The sequence below is a fragment of the Bombina bombina genome, chromosome 1 (genome assembly GCF_027579735.1).
Source record: "Bombina bombina isolate aBomBom1 chromosome 1, aBomBom1.pri, whole genome shotgun sequence".
NCBI lineage: Eukaryota > Metazoa > Chordata > Amphibia > Anura > Bombinatoridae > Bombina > Bombina bombina.
This window is the reverse complement of record NC_069499.1, coordinates 801,104,065-801,125,109: the sequence shown is the minus strand read 5'-3', so window position 1 is coordinate 801,125,109 and position 21,045 is coordinate 801,104,065. Positions and strand designations below refer to the sequence as shown.

The 21,045-nt window shown below is 43.3% G+C and overlaps 1 protein-coding gene across 1 annotated transcript in view; it reads right to left on the bottom strand.

Moving 5' to 3' along the window:
- The window catches only part of MEIOSIN (meiosis initiator), a 246,886-nt gene that overhangs the window by 26,894 nt on the left and 198,947 nt on the right, over window positions 1-21,045 (bottom strand). Inside the window, exons 10-11 of the mRNA XM_053715311.1 lie at window positions 15,902-16,071; window positions 15,610-15,699 (exon numbers count right to left, since the gene is read on the bottom strand). Of these exons, the coding sequence (XP_053571286.1) occupies window positions 15,610-15,699; window positions 15,902-16,071 (260 nt within the window). The remainder of the gene's footprint in view (window positions 1-15,609; window positions 15,700-15,901; window positions 16,072-21,045) is intronic.

Sequence of the window (21,045 nt, the reverse complement as noted above, 5' to 3'; positions counted from 1 at the left end):
CTTAAACTTGTAAGGAATCGCCAAAAGTTTAGACTTATAGAGGAAACATCTGCTGACCAAGATTTCAGCCATAATGCTCTACGTGCCAAAATCGCAAAACCAGATATTTTGGCTCCCAACTTGATGACCTGCAAAGAGACGTCAGTAATAAAGGAATTGGCTAGCTTAAGAGCCTTAATCCTAACTTGTATTTCCTCCAAAGGAGTCTCTGCTTGAAGAGACTCACACAAAGCGCCAAACCAATAGGCAGCCACACTTGTCACGGTAGCAATACACACTGCAAGTTGCCATTGGAGACCCTGATGAACATACATCTTTTTTTAAGTAAGCCTCTAACTTCTTGTCCATAGGATCCTTGAAAGAGCAACTATCCTCAATAGGAATAGTAGTCCATTTAGCCAGGGTAGAAATTGCCCCTTCTACCTTGGGTACCGTCTGCCATGACACCTTAACGGAGTCAGCCACCGGGAACATCTTCCTAAAAACCGGAGACAGTGAAACAGGAATTCCAGGTCTCTCCCATTCCCAGGCAATAATTTCTGTAGCCCGGTCTGGCACCGAAAACACCTCCACAGAGGAGGGTACATCAAAGTATCTATTTAATTTACTTGATTTCTTAGGATAGACAACGACAGGGGTATCAAAGTCGTCCAAGGTAGCCAAAACCTACTTTAACAAAACACAAAGGTGTTCAAGCTTAAATCTGAAGGAAACCACTTCAGCATCAGAAGAAGGAATTATACTATCCAAATCTGAGATCTCACCATCAGAGTTTACTGAAGTATCTTCCTCTTCAGCCTTATGAGAAAGAGTCACTTGGTTAGCCTGAACTGGATCAGAAACCTTACTATCTGATTCTCTAATTTTCCTCTTGCGTCTTCCCCGAAGCATGGGAATGACAGCTACCACCTCAGATACCTGGGCAGCAATTTCTGCATGCAAATAGACTCCTCCAGGAGATTGTGAGGAACCGCAGGGCACTGCATGTGATGTGGCATTGCTTGAGCAGCATCAACCTGAGAGAGTGGTGGATCAGCAACAAAAGTCTATCTTTATACGTTATTGTTATTTTAATACAATCAGAACAAAAGGGCAAAGGAGGTTCAACTTGGTTGCCTAGAAAAAGCTTGCATTCAACAGAAGGCATAGACTCTTGGTCCATCTTGAAATTAAAATTTGAAGCACAAGCGACAAACCAAAAAAAAAATAAAATTTTTTTTTAAAACTGTCCCTTTAAGAGCATTAATTCCCAAAAGTAACAATAAATGAAAGATAGGATTTAAATATTCTCCTCCTTAAAGATATAAATCAATGCCCAAAACGCAATGTGGAAATTTTTAGAGTAAATACAAATTGGGTACCTCTACACCTCAGCGCTTTACTGAGGTGCCTCCCTGCCCCCTCTGTACACCGGGATCGCAATCCGACCGAAAACCGGAGCCTGAAGGGTTTGCAAATAGCTATGTGTTTGATAACCCACTTCTGCTAAAGGCTACGCAACAATCTGGAAAGCGCGCCTTTAGGAAAAAGACTGGCTCAGAGAAGATACGTCCCTTTTTTACAACACAGGCGATCCCAGCGGCCATAGAAAAAAAATGTAACAAACACAAGCGGAAAATCTTTCCGTAATATGTCTAAGGAGATAGCTCCTGACTAAACACATGTACCGGACCCATCCCGATGTTATTAGGTCCCTAATAAAGATGCTGAGCCACTAATGTAAAATAAAACACAGTCTCCTTAAAGCCCCAGTGCCTGCTCCCTGCCAATATATCCCCTTAATAATGCAGGAGTTCAGTCCCAAATAATGTGCAGTTATCTATTTAGTGCCAAAGTTGTTCTCTTTGTAAATAAACAAAAATGGCATTTCTATGTGAGGACAGCAATTTGTTAGGAAAAGCAGTGAGGCCCACCCCACAAGTTCCTAACTGCTTGAAAGCTACCACAGCGCTACTGAAGAGACTGACGTGGAGTACAGCTAGACCCAGTCTTGACAGGAAAGATCAGAGCAAACCTGCTCAGGCTTTCAAAATAATAAAAAGGAAATTTATGCTTACCTGATAAATTTATTTCTTCTACGATATGACGAGTCCACGGATTTCATCCTTACTTGTGGGAATTTATCCTCCTGCTAACAGGAAGTGGCAAAGAGCACCACAGCAGAGCTGTATATATAGCTCCTCCCTTCCCTCCACCTCCAGTCATTCGACCGAAGGAAGAGAAAAGAAAAGCCAAAGGTGCAGAGGTGACTAAAGTTTAACAAAAATATATACCTGTCTTAAAAAATGACAGGGAGGGCCGTGGACTCGTCATATCGTAGAAGAAATAAATTTATCAGGTAAGCATAAATTTCCTTTTCTTCTACAAGATATGACGAGTCCACGGATTTCATCCTTACTTGTGGGATACAATACCAAAGCAATAGGACACGGATGAAACGGGAGAGACAAGACAGGGACCTAAACGGAAGGCACCACTGCTTGAAGAACCTTTCTCCCAAAACCAGCCTCAGAAGAAGCAAAAGTATCAAATTTGTAAAATTTTGAGAAAGTATGAAGAGACGACCATGTTGCAGCCTTGCAAATCCGTTCAACAGAAGCATCATTTTTAAATGCCCATGAGGAAGCCACAGCCCTAGTAGAATGAGCCGTAATTCTTTCAGGAGGCTGCTGTCCAGCAGTCTCATAAGCCAGACGGATGATACTCTTCAGCCAAAAAGAAAGAGAGGTAGCTGTAGCTTTCTGACCCCTACGCTTTCCAGAAAAGACAATGAATAATGAAGAAGATTGACGGAAATCCTTAGTTGCCTGCAAGTAAAACTTTAGGGCACGGACCACGTCCAAGTTATGCAACATACGCTCCTTCTTAGAAGAAGGGATAGGAAATAATGAAGGAACAACATTTTCCTGATTAATATTCTTATTAGAAACAACCTTAGGAAGGAAACCAGGTTTGGTACGTAAAACCACCTTATCAGAATGGAAGATAAGATAAGGCGAATCACATTGTAATGCTGAAAGCTCCGAAACTCTACGAGCAGAAGAAAAAGCAACCAAAAATAAAACTTTCCAAGATAACAACTTAATATCTATGGAATGCATGGGTTCAAACGGAACCCCTTTAAGAACATTAAGAACTAAATTCAAACTCCAGGGTAGAGCAATTGGTTTAAACACAGACTTAATTCTGGTTAGAGCCTGACAGAAAGACTGAACTTCTGGAACATCTGCCAAACATTTGTGTAATAAAATGGTGGAAACACATGAGCCAGGTTGAACGACCAAGGCACTGCCAAGGCATCTATCAGTTCGGCCTGAGGATCCCTTGACCTGGATCCATATTTTGGAAGCTTGGCATTCTGGCGAGATGCCATCAGATCCAACTCCGGTCCGCCCCATCTGAGGATCAGAGTGGCAAAGACCTCCGGATGGAGTTCCCACTCTCCCGGATGAAACGTCTGTCTGCTTAAAAAGTCCGCTTCCCAGTTGTCCACTCCTGGGATGTAGATTGCTGACAGATAACAAGAGTGGGCCTCCACCCACCGAATTATCTTGGATACTTCTGTCATTGCTAAGGAACTCCTTGTTCCTCCCTGATGATTGATGTAAGCCACAGTCGTGAAGTTGTCCGACTGAAAGCGAATGAATTTGGCCGAAGCCAACTGAGGCCACGCCTGAAGCGCATTGAATATTGCTCTCAATTCTAGAATATTGATTGGAAAAAGTGACTCAGAATGAGTCCATACACCCTGAGCCTTCAGGGAATTCCAGACTGCACCCCAACCTAGAAGGCTGGCGTCCGTCGTCACTATCACCCATGAGGGTCTGCAAAGGCACGTCCCTTGGGACAGATGATCCTGAGACAACCACCAAAGAATAGAGTCTCTTGTCTCCAGATCCAGATCTATCTGAGGAGACAAATTTGAATAATCTCCATTCCACTGTCTGAGCATGCTCAGCTGTAGTGGTCTGAGATGAAAACGAGCAAACGGAATGATGTCCATCGCCGCCACCATCAATCCAATTACCTCCATGCACTGGGCCACTGATGGCCGAGGATTGGACTGAAGTGCTCGGCATGTATTCAGAATCTTTAACTTTCTGACCTCTGTCAAGAAAATTTTCATGGATATGGAATCTATTAGAGTTCCCAGGAAGGGAACCTTGGTCTGTGGAATTAATGAACTCTTTTCTTGATTCACCTTCCACCCGTGAGTCCTCAGAAAGGACAGAACCATGTCTGTATGAGACTTTGTCAGATGGTAAGACAACGCCTGGATCAGAATATCGTCCAGATAAGGCGCAATTGCAATATCCGGCGGCCTGAGAACCGCCAGAAGGGACCCTAAAACCTTTGTGAAGATCCTGGGTGCTGTGGCCAACCCGAAGGGAAGAGCCACGAACTGAAAATGTTTGTCCAGGAAGGCAAACCTTAGAAACTGATGATGATCTTTGTGGATAGGAATATGAAGGTATGCATCCTTCAAGTCCACGGTAGTCATATATTGACACTCCTGGATCAATGGCAGAATTGTTCGAATAGTCTCCATTTTGAAGGATGGGACTCTGAGAAACTTGTTTAGACTCTTTAGATCTAAAATGGGTCGAAATGCGCCCTCTTTTTTGGGCACCACAAAAATATTTGAGTAAAACCCCTGTCCCTGTTCCAGTCTTGGAACGGGACAAATTACTCCCATAGTAGAGAGGTCTCTTACACAACGTAAGAATGCCTCTCTTTTTGTCTGGTCTGCAGACAATCGTGAAAGAAGAAACCTCCCCCTTGGGAGAGAACTTTTGAATTCCAGCTGATACCCTTGGGACACGATCTCCAGTGTCCAAGGATCCTGAACATCTCTTACCCATGCCTGGGCAAAGAGAGAAAGCCTGCCCCCTACTAGATCGGGGGCCGCCCCTTCATGCTGTCTTGGTAGCAGCAGCAGGTTTCTTGGGTTGTTTACCCTTGTTCCAAGCCTGGTTGTGTCTCCAGACGGACTTGGCCTGATTCCCTTCCTGCTTGGCGGAAGCAGAGGAAGAAGAGAGGACTCCTTTAAAGTTCTGAAAGGAACGAAAATTATTTTGTTTACCCCTCAGTTTAGCAGGTCTATCCTCAGGTAGGATATGACCCTTACCTCCCGTAATATCAGAGATGATTTCTTTCAAGTCAGGCCCGAATAGGGTTTTCCCTTTGAAAGGAATAGCCAAAAGCTTTGACTTAGATGACACATCAGCATAACCATAAGGCTCTACGTGCTAAAATAGCAAATCCGGCATTCTTAGCCGCCAATTTGGCAATCTGAAAGGCAGCATCCGTAATAAAAGAATTAGCCAGCTTAAGTGCCTTAATTCTATCCAAAATATCCTCTAAAGGAGTCTCAGTCTTAAGAGACTCTTCTAAAGCATCAAACCAGAAGGCTGCCGCACTGGTAACTGGTACAATGCAGGCCGTTGGTTGCAAAAGGAAACCCTGATGAATAAATAATTTCTTTAGAAGACCCTCCAATTTCTTATCCATAGGGTCTTTAAAAGCACAACTGTCCTCAATAGGAATAGTTGTATGCTTAGCCAGGGTAGATATAGCTCCTTCCACCTTAGGGACTGTTTGCCAAGAGTCCCGAACAGTGTCAGATATGGGATACATTTTCTTGAAATTAGGAGAGGGTGAGAACGGGATACCCGGTCTGTCCCATACCCTCTTAATAATCTCAAAGATTCTCTTAGGAACCGGAAAAACATCAGTGTAAGCAGGTACCTCTAAGTATTTGTCCATTTTACACAATTTCTCTGGTGGTACCACAATAGGGTCACAGTCATCCAGAGTCGCTAAAACCTTCCGAAGTAACAGGCGGAGGTGTTCAAGCTTAAATTTAAAGGAAAGTTCCCCCTCAGACAGGAGTTCCCTGACCCCCAAATCAGATCCCTGTGAGGGTACATCGGAAATAGCCAATAAAGCATTAGAGGACTCAGTATTCACATTAACTTCTGTCCTACTGCGTTTACCCTGTAACACTGGCAACTTAGATAATACCTCTGTAAGGGTAGTTGACATAACTGCAGCCATATCCTGCAGAGTAAAGGAATTAGACGCGGTTGAAGAACCAGGCGTCGCTTGGGTGGGCGTTAAAGGTTGTGACGCTTGGGGAGAAGTTTGCGGTATACCCTGATTCTCCTCAGACTGAGAATCATCCTTAGACACATTTTCTTTACATAAAATCTGTGCTTTACATTGCAAGGCCCTCTGAGTACACGAGGGACAAAAAGACAGAGGGGGTTCCACAGTGGCATCTAAACACATAGAACAAGGCGTTTCCTCCTCAGAGTCAGACATGTTAAACAGATTAGCAATCTTATAATAGTCGTTCTTTTATTAAAAAATTTTGAGCTCTGAATTCAATTATAGTCAAAAAGTTAATGCAGCAAAAAAACTGTACTGCGCCTTTAAATTTTAAAAGGGCAACTATTTCTCTGGGACCTTCAAAAACGTGTTTATAGTCCCTTGGAAGTCAGGATAACTTAGGCCCACTAGAGATCAGGACTCTGTCGCCCATGCGATCCGGCTGTACTGCGCGTCTGAGCGTGCGAAAATAGGCCCGCCCACCGTGGGTGTTACTCAAACTCAGTAAGACCCGCATGGGTCATAATTGAAAATAAACATATCCTCTAAGTACAAGCCAAGTGCCCTCTTATATACACTCCAGATATCGAGTGAAAAGCATCCTAAAAAAAAAAAACACTGCACACCTCCGGCCAGTGGATACATAACAATGACAGCTTTTAAGCAGAACCGCAACTCCCAGCGTCTAGCCCCCCTTGATAAGACAAAGAATATTTTACATACTTTGGCAATAAAAATAAAGGGATTCCAGGTACACCATTTCTCAATAAAAATAAAGGGATTCCAGGTACACCATTTCTTTACACATAGTGTATACTGCTTACCCCTCCCCATAAAGGGAACAATGTCAGCCTGTTCTGTGCATCAAGTCTCCCAGAAACAAAAAGACTAAACATACCTCAATGTTGTTTGTAGAAAGACACCGTTCTCCACACTGAAGATTTTCTTACACTACCTTCAGCTGCTGTGGGAACCATCATGGACCTTAGAAACGTTTGCTAAGATCATCAACATCAGGGCAGAAAGATTCCTCACTCTCCCTGAGCCTCCTCCTGCTGGCCAGGAGTGATATTCCCAACAGTAATTGAGGACTCCGTGGACTTACCATATATTAGGAAAGAAAGTTACTTTTTACGTGTTCAAAGTGTATCATTTTTTTACAACTTATCCTCTTTTTGTGCTCATAGGCAATTCTTTGTACCTACTCACATGGGTTATTTTGTTTTATGGAACTACAGGAACAATAGCCTGAGTCAGGAACAAGGAAAACAGTAAGTCAAAGCCAGAGTCATACACGAAAAACAGGAACAAAATACAGGAGTGCACTTGGTAAATCTGGACTCACACAAGGGCAGATACAAAGTGGACTGGGTGATGGTTATATAGTAAACTGGCTTACATCATCACTGAGAGACAGGAAGTTGCAGAGTGATGATGTTAATAAGTTTGTCCATAATAGAGCGTGCAGGAGGAACGCAGTGTCCGAAACACTGCAAGAGAAACCAGAAACAGGCCTGCTCTCCAAGTGAAACAAGGAAGGGTAAGTAACCCTGACAGGACAAAGATTAAAGCGAGCAAAAGGTACTGCGCCTGACGCTGCTACCATAAGACCCACTACTTCCATACATTGTGCTACAGATACAGAAAAATACCCTTATGGCTGGTGATAAAGAACGTTTGGGGACATTGATTTCCCATCTATGTTCCTAAAGGAAAGATACCATTCTATGGGTATGAGCAGTAGCGAGAGAAAGAGACGGAGCTTGGACCAAAATATCGTCCAAATAAGGGGCAATGGAGATTCCCTGAGCTCTGATCACTGCTAAGAGAGCCCCAAATACCTTTGTGAAGATGCGAGGGGCGGTGGCCAGACCGAAGACAAGGGTCACAAATTGGTGATGCTTGTTGAGAAAAGCAAACCTTAGAAACTGGAAATGATCATTGTGAATTGGAAAATGCAGATATGCATCCTTTAAGTCTATGGTTGTAATAAATTGATCCTCCGGAATTAGGGGCAAAATGGTACGGATCGTTTAAATTTTGAAATAGGGTACACAAATGAATTTATTCTTTAGGCCCAGGATAGCACGGTAGGTGCCTTCCTTCTTTGGGACAATGAAGAGGTTGGAATAGAAACCCTGTCCCTATTGTGAGATTGGAACAGGTTGAATCACTTTCATGCCCTCTAAGTATTGAACACATTAAACAAAGGCAGCCACCTTTACAGGATTCTTCAGAAATACACAGTTTCTGAAGGATCCTGTGCCAAGTGAACCCATGGTCCGCACACCAAGGCAGACAAGCCCTCAACACCTTGTGAACCAGAGTATCAATCACTGCCTCAGAGAATCCTCTCTGGGACAAAAGTATGCGTTTAATTATCCATATAGACAGCCTCAGAGAAAGAAAATGTATGCTTACCTGAAACATTTATTTCTTTTTTGATACGATGAGTCCACGGATCATCTTAATTACTAATGGGATATTCACCTCCTGGTCAGCAGGAGGCGGCAAAGAGCACCACAGCAGAGCTGTTAATAAGCTCCTCCCTTCCCTCCCACTCCAGTCATTCGACCGAAGTTAAGGAAAGAAAGGAAAAGCCAAGGTGTAGAGGTGTCTGAAGTTTACAATAACCCAAAACCTGTCTTACAAGAACAGGGCGGGCCATGTAAAAAAATAAATAAATTTATCAGGTAAGCATAAATTTTCTTTTCTTTTTTATGACACGATGAGTCCACGGATCATCTTCATTACTAATGGGATTCAATACCCAAGCTAGAGTACACAGATGATACGGGAGGGACAAGACAGGGAACCTAAACGGAAGGCACCACTGCTTGAAGAACCTTTCCCAAAAGCGGCCTCAGCCGAGGCAAATTTGTAAAACTTTGAAAAAGTGTGAAGAGAAGACCAAGTTGCAGCCTTGCAAATCTGTTCCACAGAAGCTTCATTCTTGAATACCCATGAGGAAGCAACAGCCCTCGTGGAATGAGCCGTAACTCTCTCTGGAGGCTGCTGTATAGCGGTCTCATATGTAAATGTATGATACTCTTCAGCCAAAAAGAAAGAGAAGTAGCCGTAGCCTTCTGTCCCTTGCGTTTTCCTGAGAAAACCACAAACAAAGCAGAAGACTGACGAAAATTAGTAGTCATCTGCAGATAAAACTTAAAGACATGAACCGCGTCCCAATTGAGTAGATGCCGTTCCTTCTGAGAAGAAGGATTAGGACACAAGGAAGGAACAACAATCTCCTGATTAATGTTCCGATCAGAAACAACTTTAGCAAGAAATCCTAATTTAGTACGTAAAACTACCTTATCTGAATGAAAAATAAGGTAAGGAGACTCGTACTGCAAAGCCGAAAGCTCTGACACTCTGCGAGCAGCAGAAATAGCAACCAGAAATAAAACTTTCCAAGATAATTTAATATCTAAGGAATGCATAGGCTCAAACGGAGCCACTTGAAGAACTTTAAGCACTAAATTCAGACTCCATGGAGGAGTAACTGGCTTGAACACAGGCCTGATCCTGACCAAGGCCTGACAAAATGATTGTACATCTGGAACAACTGCCAGATGTTTGTGTAACAAAATAGATAAGGCAGAGATTTGCCCCTTTAGGGAACTTGTTGATAATCCTTTCTCCAAACCCCCTTGGAGAAAAGACAAAATTCTAGGAATCCTAACTCTACTCCGTGAGTAGCTCTTGGATTCACACCAATAGAGATATTTACGCCATATCCTATGGTAAATCTTTCTAGTTACAGGCTTACGAGCCTGAATCATGGTCTCTAAGACCGATTCTGAAAAACCCCGCTTGGATAAAATTAAGTGTTCAATCTCAAAGCAGTCAGTTTCAGAGAAACTCGATTTGGGTGAAGGAAGGGCCCTTGAATTAGAAGGTCCTTCCTCAACGGAAGTCTCCAAGGTGGCAGAGATGACATGTCCACCAAATCCTGCGAGGCCAAGCTGGTGCAATGAGGATCACCGATGCCCTCTCCTGCTTGATTCGAGCAATTACCCAAGAAAGCAGAGCAAACGGAGGAAATAGGTATGCTAGGCTGAAGGTCCAAGGGACCGCCAGAGCATTTATCATTCCGCCTGGGGGTCTCTGGAATTCCACCCGTATCTCGAGAGCTTGGCATTCTGTTGAGATGCCCTGAAATCCAATTCCGGTTGACCCCACTTGAGAATCAGGTCGGAGAACACTTCCGGATGGAGTTCCCACTCCCCCGGGTGAAAGGTCTGCCTGTTCAGGAAGTCCGCCTCCCAGTTGTCGACCCCAGGGACGTGGATCGCCGACAGATAGCAAGAATGGGCCTCCGCCCACTGAATTATATTGGATACCTCTGTCATCGCTAAGGAACCCCTCGTTCCTCCCTGATGATTGATGTAAGCCACTGAAGTTATGTTGTCCGACTGGAACCTGATAAATTTGACCGAGGCTAGCTAAGGCCAGGCCAGAAGAGCATTGAAGATCGCTCTCAGTTCCACAATGTTTATAGGAAGAACAGACTCTGACTAGGTCCACACCCCCTAAGCCTTTCGAGAGCCCCAGACTGCTCCCCATCCTAGAAGGCTGGCATCTGTTGTCACTATTACCCAAGATGGTCTGTGAAAGCATGTTCCCTGGGAAAGATGATCCAGAGACAACCACCATTGCAGAAAATATCTTGTCTCCTATTCCAGAAGTATACGAGGAGACAAGTCCGCATAATTTCCGTTCCATAGCCTGAGCATGTTTAACTGCAGAGGTCTGAGGTGGAACCGAGCAAACGGGATGATGTCCATTGCCGCCACCATCAGCCCTATTACCTCCATGCACTGAGCCACTGATGACCAAAGAGTGGACTGAAGGGCTAGACAAATATCGAAAATCTTTGATTTCCTGACATCTGTCAGAAAAATCTTCATCAATAGGGAATCTATTCTGGTTCCCAAGAAAGATACCCTTGTATTTGGGACTAAGGAAATCTTTTCCAAATTTACCTTCCATCCGAGAGATCGCAGGAAGGATAACACCCTGTCCATGTGTGATCTTGTTGTAAGGATGGCGCCTGGACTAGGATGTCGTAGAGATAGGGCGCCACAGCAATGCTTCTTAACCGAAGCACCACCAACAGCGAACCCAGAACCTTTGTGAAAATTCTGGGAGCTGTGGCAAGACCGAAAGGAAGAGCCAAGAACTGGAAGTGCTTGTCCAGAAAGGCAAACCTTAGGAACTTGAGATGATCCCTGTGAATTGGAACATACAGGTACACGTCCTTTAAATCCACCGTTGTCATAAATTGACCCTCTTGGATCAAAGGGAGAATGGAACGAATAGTTTCCATCTTTAAGGACGGTACTCTGAGAAATTTGTTTAGACTCTTGAGATCTAAAATTGGTCTGAAGGTTCCCTCATTTTTGGGAACCACGAACAGATGGGAATAAAATCCCAGACTCTGTTCCTGTATCGGAACAGGAACAATGACTCCCAGATCGGAGAGGTCTCCTACACAATGTAAGAATGCCTCTCTTTTTGTCTGGTCTGCAGATAATCTTAAAGCAGGAACCTGCCTCTGGGAGGAAAACTTTTGAACATTAGTTTGTATCCCTGGGTCACAATTTCTACTGCCCAGGGATCCCGAACATCTCAAACCCAAGCCTGAACGAAGAAGGAAAATCTGCCCCCTACAAGATCCGGACCCGGATTGGGGGCAGACCCTTCATGCTGTCTTTGACTCAGTAGCAGGCTTCTTGGATTGTTTTCCCTTATTCCAAGTCTGATAAGGTCTCCATGAAGGTCTAGGTTAATCCTGTTTGGAAGCAGAGGAGGAAGAATTTCCCTTGAAGTTTCAAAAGGAACGAAAATTACTTTGTCGTCCTTTTTGTTTGTTTCTCTTGTCCTGAGGAAGATGACCTTTACCTCCCGTGATATCAGAGATTATTTCAGTCAAGCCAGGTCCAAACAAGGTCTTTCCCTTTTAAGGAATTGCTAAAAGCTTAGACTTAGAGGACACATCCGCAGACCAAGGTTTTAACCATAAGGCTCTGCGAGCTAAAATAGAGAAACCTGAAATCTTTGCTCCCAGTTTAATAACTTGAAGGGAAGCATCCAAAATAAAAGGAATTAGCCAATTTAAGAGCTTTTATCCTATCCTGGATTTCATCCAGAGAAGTCTCTGTTCTGATAGCGTCAGATAATGTATTGAACCAATATGCAGCCGCGTTAGTGACGGTAGCAACACACAGCTGGCTGCCATTGTAAGCCCTGATGTACATACATCTTCTTGAGTAATCCTTCTAGTTTCTTGTCCATAGGATCCTTGAAAGCACAACTATCCTCTATGGGAATAGTAGTTCTGCTGGCTAAGGTGTAAATGGCTCCTTCCACTTTGGGGACTGTTTGCCAAGCCTCCTTAACAGAGTTGGCTATGGGAAACATCTGGAGTCGCTGTCATCCAAGGTAGCTAAAATCTCCCTAAGTAGTAGACGGAGATGTTCTAGCTTAAACCTGAAAGATACAACTTCAGTATCAGGAAGAGGAATTACACTGTCCGAATCTGAAATTTCTCCTTCAGATGCTACTACGGTATTCCCCTCCTCAGGCTTCTGGGAGAGGGTATCTGAAATAGCAACAATTGTGTCAGAAACCTCACCTACTGAATGTCTGATTTTCCTCTTACGCTTTCCCTGCAATACTGGAAAGGCAGACAACGTATCTGAAATTGTAGCAGACATGAGAGAAGCGATGTCTTTTAAAGTAACCCTAACTAGAGCTACTGAGGAAGCAGAGGGCACTGCATGTGAGGGCGGCAAAATTTGGGACGCTTGGGGAGAAAACTGTGGCATAAAATGAACATTGAACATCCTCCTTAGAGAGTGATGGCTCAGGAAAAATGTTATCCCTGTAACTTATAGTCCTTTCAATACAAGAGGGACAAAAAAGGGACTGGTGGTTCCATATTGGCATCAAAACAAAGTGCAGGTGACATTTGCAATGCCTCATGGTCCATTATTACTCTTAATGACCAGGAGTAGCAACTAAAAAGTAAATATTTTAATAAAATTAAACTTTGCAAAAAAAATGTTACTGTCCCTTTAAGAATTACACTGTAACTTTTTTCATTTAAACTGCAGAATGCATTAAAAATGATAATTTGGCCAAAAAACAGTACACTTCTACACCTCAGCTGTCTGCTGAGGTGCCTACCTTCCCACAACACCGGAGATACGTCGCATTATGACAGGAGATGATCCGTAGAGTAGCAGGAAAAGGATGCAAGAAAACCGCTCCTAGAAACGCTTGTTCTTATAAAACCAATCGTTTCTAGTCGGCCTGTAGCTGAGTCACCTGAGTCAGAGAAATGGCGCACAGTGCTAACAAACCCGCTACACTAAGCCCCGCCCCTCGTGTGCGTCTCTGGAAACAACCTCACGGTTGGTATTATGCTGTGTAAAAACCGCTGGGAGTTTAGTGGAACCGCCAAAAAGTTTTATTCACGCAGCATCCCCAGCCCCAGCTACGCTGCCTAATAATTCTCCTATACTAAGGAGAAATAACTGTCCCATATGAGAATAAAGAGTCTGTCAACCCCTTTCTCCTTCAAGTAAATATAGTGCCCACTCTTTCTGATGTGAAAACTGTGTCACCTTCAGAAAAAAATAAAGTAAGCACTTACCTGATTAATACCCGACAGCAAGGCATCTCACTCGGCTTGAGAGGTCCTCACCCTCACATAGACCTGTGGAATAAGAAGGACTGAGTTCTTTATTTTCCCTTAGATCTTCACAATCAGAGCAGCATGAAATCTATGAGAAGCGCAGTGAGAATTATGTCCCACCAGTTTTCATTGTTCTAAAGCCACCAATGCTCTACTGAAGAGACTGATATGGACTACGGCTACACCCTAGAACAAAGCAGCATAATCTTGTACTACTTTAAAAATAATAAACTCTTCATTGAAGAATCCTTTCTAACACCTCACTTTACCACTTCCTATCACTAACGTAGGCAAAGAGAATGATTGGGGTGGGAGAAAGGGAGGAGCTATTTAACAGCTCTGCTGTGGTGCTCTTTGCCGCCTTCTGCTGACCAGGAGGTGAATATCCCATTAGTAATTAAGATGATCCGTGGACTCATCGTGTCATAAAAAAGAAATCTAGATTTTCATAGAACGGACCCTGCTTCAGAAGGTCAAAACTTCTGACTAGAGCCCAGATCGGGGGCCGATCTTTTTATGCTGACTTGTTTTCGATTTATTGGGCTGTGTTATTATTCCACACTGTGTTGGGCTTTCAGTTGGCCAGGTTAAGTATTTCCCATAGGTTTTGTGGATTCTCACTGTCATTAGAAAGAAATTAATATTTCATGTCGGGTTAGGACACTTGAGAAAATTGAATTTATTTTGCACTTTTCGTGCTCCATAAAGTTTATTGGGGTATACGTTAACACGGTCCTGATATTCAACTTTTTGCATGCGTCGGTTTAGTGCACGAGCGAGAACCTTTTACTTTCAAATTGCAATACTCGCACTACCTGATGCGTACAAAAAGTCCAAATCTAGCAGGGTTAACCTGCGAGCGGGAGAGCAAACTACTGATCTACTCGTAATGTAGACTAGTGTCCGTTTGCATCGGCGATCTACCTTCTTATGGTAAAGGCAGCAAGATAAGCACTCCCTTACCCTATAAAGGCAGATGCCTTCTGCCTCTGGCTGCGGTCTTAGCTGTCAGAACTGACAGCCGGGACCGCAGTAAACCAACATGGTATACTAGGCAAAGTGCCCTGTGATGTAGTACCTACGCCCTGGTAGCTTAAAGTGAATGTAAATTTTGATGCTAAAGTGCCCGTTTTTTAAAAATTCAATTAAAAACAGGGGCACTTTAATTCATCAAAATTTACATTTCACTCGTGAAACAATACTTACCTTTTAAACTTGACAGCCGCTCCAGCTTCCCCCGATCGTTGCAAAGCCATTTCTGACGTCAGAAATGATAGGTCGCTTATCCTCCACTCAAGGCTTCCCCCCGGGGGAATCAGTGTCTGATTCAACGCTGTGATTGGAGGAAGCCGGATTCCTCATTTTAGACCCAGGAAGAGACTTTGAGAAGGCGGGGACAGCGGAAGCGGCTGTCATGATTAAAAGGTAAGTATTTTCACAACACAAGTGAAATATAAATTTTGATGAATTAAAGTGCCCCTGTTTTTAATTGAATTTTTAAAAACCGGGCACTTTAGCATCAAAATTTACATTCACTTTAAAGGGTTATAAGATGGTTAAAGAGTTTAAGATAGAGTAAATAAGGAACAAGAAAGTTTGAGAAATTTAAGGTGGATAATTAGCGGTAGGAATGTGAGAAAGTAGGAGAGATGTAACAAAGAGAGAGGTGAGACAAAAAGAAAGACAACAGAAGAGTAATATTTTATTTGCCCATGGGTTTCCTATCCTTCTTCCACCTGTCATTTTTCCCCCTCCAACTGTCTCAAGCCTTGTCAACTTTTTGTCTCGCTTACCAATATGGTCGTCTCTCCTGGGCTGACATCTCTCTCCACAGCTCTGCCAGTCCCTTGGTGGCCGCAGTGGAAGCAATGCCTGGACGAGCACTGACCAAACAGAAAAAAGTTACACATTGTACTGTCATATCTCCTCTTCCTCCTCTCTTTTGTTTCTAAACCTATGCATATGTTTAATACTTTACCATAACTCTTTTGGGTCAAATCAACTTTTCTATTTATCCTCCCACTCAACCTCTTGTGATCTCCCCCATCAATCTTCCCTATCTAGTCTGCACACCCCAAAGGATACCTCAGATAAAGCTTCCTGTTTATTCTGCAGAACATTATAAAGCCATTCACACATTTCTTCCTGATCAGATTTAGATGGGAGTATTTTTGAGATCTTCTCCTCTTCCTTATGTACTTCAGTCTGGATGGAACAGATATGTCAGACTCATCATTTGAAGAAGGAGAGTGCATCTGCAAAAACAAAAGATTTGAGAGAACTCAGACCTTGTTGTATGGGAATCACATAAGTAATAATGAGTAGCTATATGCTACACTATTTTCATTATTATAAGAATGAATTTAGTACATTGATCATTAATGTCAAAAGCTAGCAAGTAAGGTAGTTTGGGGAAAGGCTGGCAGGTCAGGTTTAACTGGTAATATTCAGCAAATAAAGTTGTGCAGGGAATGTTTGGCAGGTTATGTACAGCAGATGACACAAGTAAGATAGTGTGGGGAACAACCAGCAGGTAATAAACAGCTTGTAAGGTATAGCAGGGTAGGTCAGTCTTGTGTATGACAAGTATGTCCAGATGTTAGGAACTCTGAGCATGGCAATTCAGTTGATAATGAGGACAGCCAATGGTAGGCATTTCCAAAATATGAGCCAAACACATATGACACTGACCACACCAAACCCTGCAGGCTGTGATAGCAGATAATGCAGAAAACAAAACCAAAGAGCAATAATAAATCCATTCCTCTTCAATACATGTCTGTAATGTACTAAATATTGACCCTATTATTCAACTACATTTAAAGCAAAGTATTTCATACTGATACTCTGCCCATGAGACAGTAAAAGCAAAACACTTTCATAACCAGTGTCACTAGATTGAGCAGACAGTTAACTCACTAGTTATGCTAGTCTCTGTGAGCAGTGGTTAAGGGGAAGCACCTTGTTAATAGCTGTGCAGATTTGAATAGGTCATCAGTAAGGTGTTATAGAATTAAGTAAATATTCTTGGTATTAAAAAAACTGAATTTATGCTTACCTGATAAATTTCTTTCTCTTGTGGTGTATCCAGTCCACGGGTTCATCCTTTACTTGTGGGATATTCTCCTTCCCAACAGGAAGTGGCAAAGAGAGCACACAGCAGAGCTGTCCATATAGCTCCCCCTCTAGCTCCACCCCCAGTCATTCGACCGAAGGTTAGGAAGAAAAAGGAGAAACCATAGGGTGCAGTGGTGACTGTAGTTTAAACCAAAAATCTACCTGACTAATAGCCAGGGCGGGCCGTGGACTGGATACACTACAAGAGAAAGAAATTTATCAGGTAAGCATAAATTCTGTTTTCTCTTGTAAGGTGTATTCAGTCCACGGGTTCATCCTTTACTTGTGGGATACCAATACCAAAGCTTTAGGACACGGATGAAGGGAGGGAACAAGACAGGTACCTTAAACAGAAGGCACCACTGCTTGTAAAACCTTTCTCACAAAAATAGCCTCAGAAGAAGCAAAAGTATTGAATTTGTAAAATTTGGAAAAAGTATGCAGCGAAGACCAAGTCGCTGCCTTACAAATCTGTTCAACAGAAGCCTCATTTTTAAAAGCCCATGTGGAAGCCACTGCTCTAGTAGAATGAGCAGTAATTGTTTCGGGAGGCTGCTGGCCAGCAGACTCATAGGCCAAACGGATGATGCTTTTCAGCCAAAAGGAAAGAGAGGTAGCAGTCGCCTTCTGACCTCTCCTCTTACCAGAATAGATAACAAACAATGAAGTTGTTTGTCTGAAATCCTTAGTTGCTTGTAAATAGAACTTTAAAGTGAAAGTTAAGTTAATAGCTCCAGAATTAATCAATAAGAGCAAAATACTAACAGCAATATGGTCGCTAACTTTTTTAAATATTTGTTTTTCCAAAATTAGACTTTTTAACTATATATTTTATATTACCGTTGCTGGGCGAACTCCTCCCTCCCTCTACTTCCTCTATTTCTGTAATTTGACGTATAGAGTGGTCCCACACGCTCTATACGTATATCTAATGCTCGTGCACGAAGTCCCTTTCTAATGCGCATGCGCGAATCGTCGTGACACAGTTTAACGCGCATGCGCTCCGCGGAGATACCGTATCCAAAATAGGAGCACGCTAATGCGCATGCACGAAACTGGAACGCGCTCTAAAACCACAATTAGTCACAAAAAAGGTGCGCATGCGCAGACTAAGATGTGGGAGGGTGACGTAATTTGACGGCCGCCTAACGGCCAGAATCTCAATTGGGTAGATGTAAAACGTGACCAAGGCAGAAAAATATGAGTAAATAACGGGCTGATTTAGGAGATAGAAAAAATGTAATTTATTGCGGCGATAACTCTGCAAATAGAAAAATAGGAAAAAAATGATGAATGAAACTGCTATTATTTTTGGGTAAAAAATATAACTGTGGATCGCAAACATTGTAAGTTAACTTTCACTTTAAAGCACGAACCACATCAAGATTGTGTAACAGACGTTCCTTCTTTGAAGAAGGATTAGGACACAGAGAAGGAGCAACAATTTCCTGGTTAATATTCTTATTAGACACAACCTTAGGAAGACAACCGGGTTTGGTACGCAAAACTACCTTATCTGCATGGAAAACTAGGTAAGCTGAATCACACTGTAAAGCAGATAACTCTGACACTCTTCGAGCAGAAGAGATAGCTACCAAAAACAAAACTTTCCAAGATAAAAGTTTAATATCAATGGAATGTAAAGGTTCAAACGGAACCCCTTGTAGAACTGAAATAACTAAATTCAGACTCCATGGCGGAGCCACAGATCTATAAACAGGCTTGATTCTGACTAAAGCCTGACTAAACGCTTGAACGTCTGGTACCTCTGCCAGACGTTTGTGTAAAAGAATAGACAAAGCAGATATCTGTCCTTTTAAGGAACTAGCTGATAATCCTTTCTCCAATCCTTCTTGGAGAAAGGACAATATCCTGGGAATCCTAATCTTACTCCATGAGTAACCCTTGGATTCGCTCCAACAAAGATATTCTCGTCAAATCTTATGGTAGATTTTCCTGGTGACAGGCTTTCTAGCCTGAATCAGGGTATCAATAACCGACTCAGAGAAACCACGCTTTGATAGAATTAGGCGTTCAATCTCCAAGCAGTCAGACGCAGAGAAATTAGATTTGGATGTTTGAAAGGACCTTGTATTAGAAGGTCCTGCCTCATTGGCAGTGTCCATGGTGGAACAGATGACATGTCCACTAGGTCTGCATACCAGGTCCTGCGTGGCCACGCAGGCGCTATTAGAATCAGCGACGCCCTCTCCTGCTTGATTCTGGCAACCAGACGAGGGAGGAGAGGAAATGGTGGAAAAACATAGGCCAGATTGAAGGACCAAGGCGCTGCTAGAGCATCTATCAGCACCGCCTGGGGATCCAGGGACCTGGACCCGTAAAGAGGAAGCTTGGTGTTCTGACGGGACGCCATCAGATCCAACTCTGGAGTGCCCCATAGCTGAGACAGCTGGGCAAATACCTCCGGGTGGAGTTCCCACTCCCCCGGGTGAAAAGTCTGACGACTTAGAAAATCCGCCTCCCAGTTGTCTACTCCTGGGATGTGAATCGCTGAGAGATGGCAAGAGTGATCCTCCGCCCACCTGATTATTTTGGTTACTTCCATCATTGCTAGGGAACTCCTTGTTCCCCCTTGATGATTGACGTAAGCTACAGTCGTGATGTTGTCCGACTGAAATCTGATGAATTTGGCCGCAGCAAGCTGAGGCCATGCCTAAAGCGCGTTGAATATCGCCCTCAGTTCCAGAATGTTTATCGGGAGAAGAGCTTCTTCCCGAGACCATAAGCCCTGAGCTTTCAGGGAGTCCCAGACTGCACCCCAGCCCAACAGACTGGCGTCGGTCGTTACAATGATCCACTCGGGTCTGCGGAAACACATTCCCTGAGACAGGTGATCCTGAGACCACCACCAGAGAAGAGAATCTCTGGTCCCCTGGTCCAACAGTATTTGAGGAGACAAATCTGCATAATCCCCATTCCACTGTTTGAGCATGCATAGTTGCAGTGGTCTGAGGTGTATCCGAGCAAAAGGGACTATGTCCATTGCTGCTACCATTAGTCCGATTGTCTCCATGCACTGAGCTACAGATGGCCGAGGAATGGAATGAAGAGCTCAGCAAGTGGTTAAGAGTTTTAACTTTCTGACCGTCAGAAATATTTTCATTTCTACAGAGTCTAATAGAGTTCCTAGGAAGGAAACTCTTGTGAGGGAGGAGAGAGAACTCTTTTTGATGTTCACCTTCCACCCGTGAGACCTCAGAAAGGCCAATACAATTTCTGTATGATACTTGGCTCTTTGGAAAGTCGACGTCTGAATTAAGATGTCGCCACTGCTATGCCCCGCGGTCTTAGAACCGCCAGGAGGGACCCTAGCACCTTTGTGAAAATTCTGGGAGCAGTGGCCAACCCGAAAGGAAGAGCCACAAACTGATAATGCTTGTCCAGAAAGGCGAACCTGAGAAACTGGTGATGATCTTTGTGGATAGGAATGTGCAGATACGCATCCTTTAGATCCACAGTAGTCATATATTGACCCTCCTGGATCTTTGGTAAGATTGTCCGAATGGTCTCCATCTTGAGTGATGGGACTCTGAGGAATTTGTTTAGAATTTTGAGATCCAGGATTGGTTTGAAAGTTCCTTCTTTTTTGGGAACCACAAACAGGTTTTAGTAAAAACCCCGCCCTTGTTCCGCAATTGGAACTGGGTGGATCACTACCATTGTATGTGGGACTTCTACACAGTGTAAGAACGCCTCTTTCTTTGTCTGGTCTGTAGAAAGCAGCTGCAGTAGTTACAGGAACAATGCACGCAATAGGTTGGAGAAGAAAACCTTGTTGAACAAAAAGTTTCTTAAGTAAACCCTCTAATTTTTTATCCATAGGGTCTTTAAAAGCACAACTGTCTTCAATTGGTATGGTTGTGCGTTTAGCAAGTTAAGAAACAGCCCCCTCCACCTTAGGGACCGTCTGCCACGAGTCCCGAATGGGGTCAGATATGGGGAACATTTTCTTAAAAACAGGAGGGGGAACAAAGGGAATACCTGGTCTATCCCACTCCCTAGTAACGATATCCGCAATCCTCTTAGGGACCGGAAACACATCAGTGTAAACAGGAACTTCTAGGTACTTGTCCATTTTACACAATTTCTCT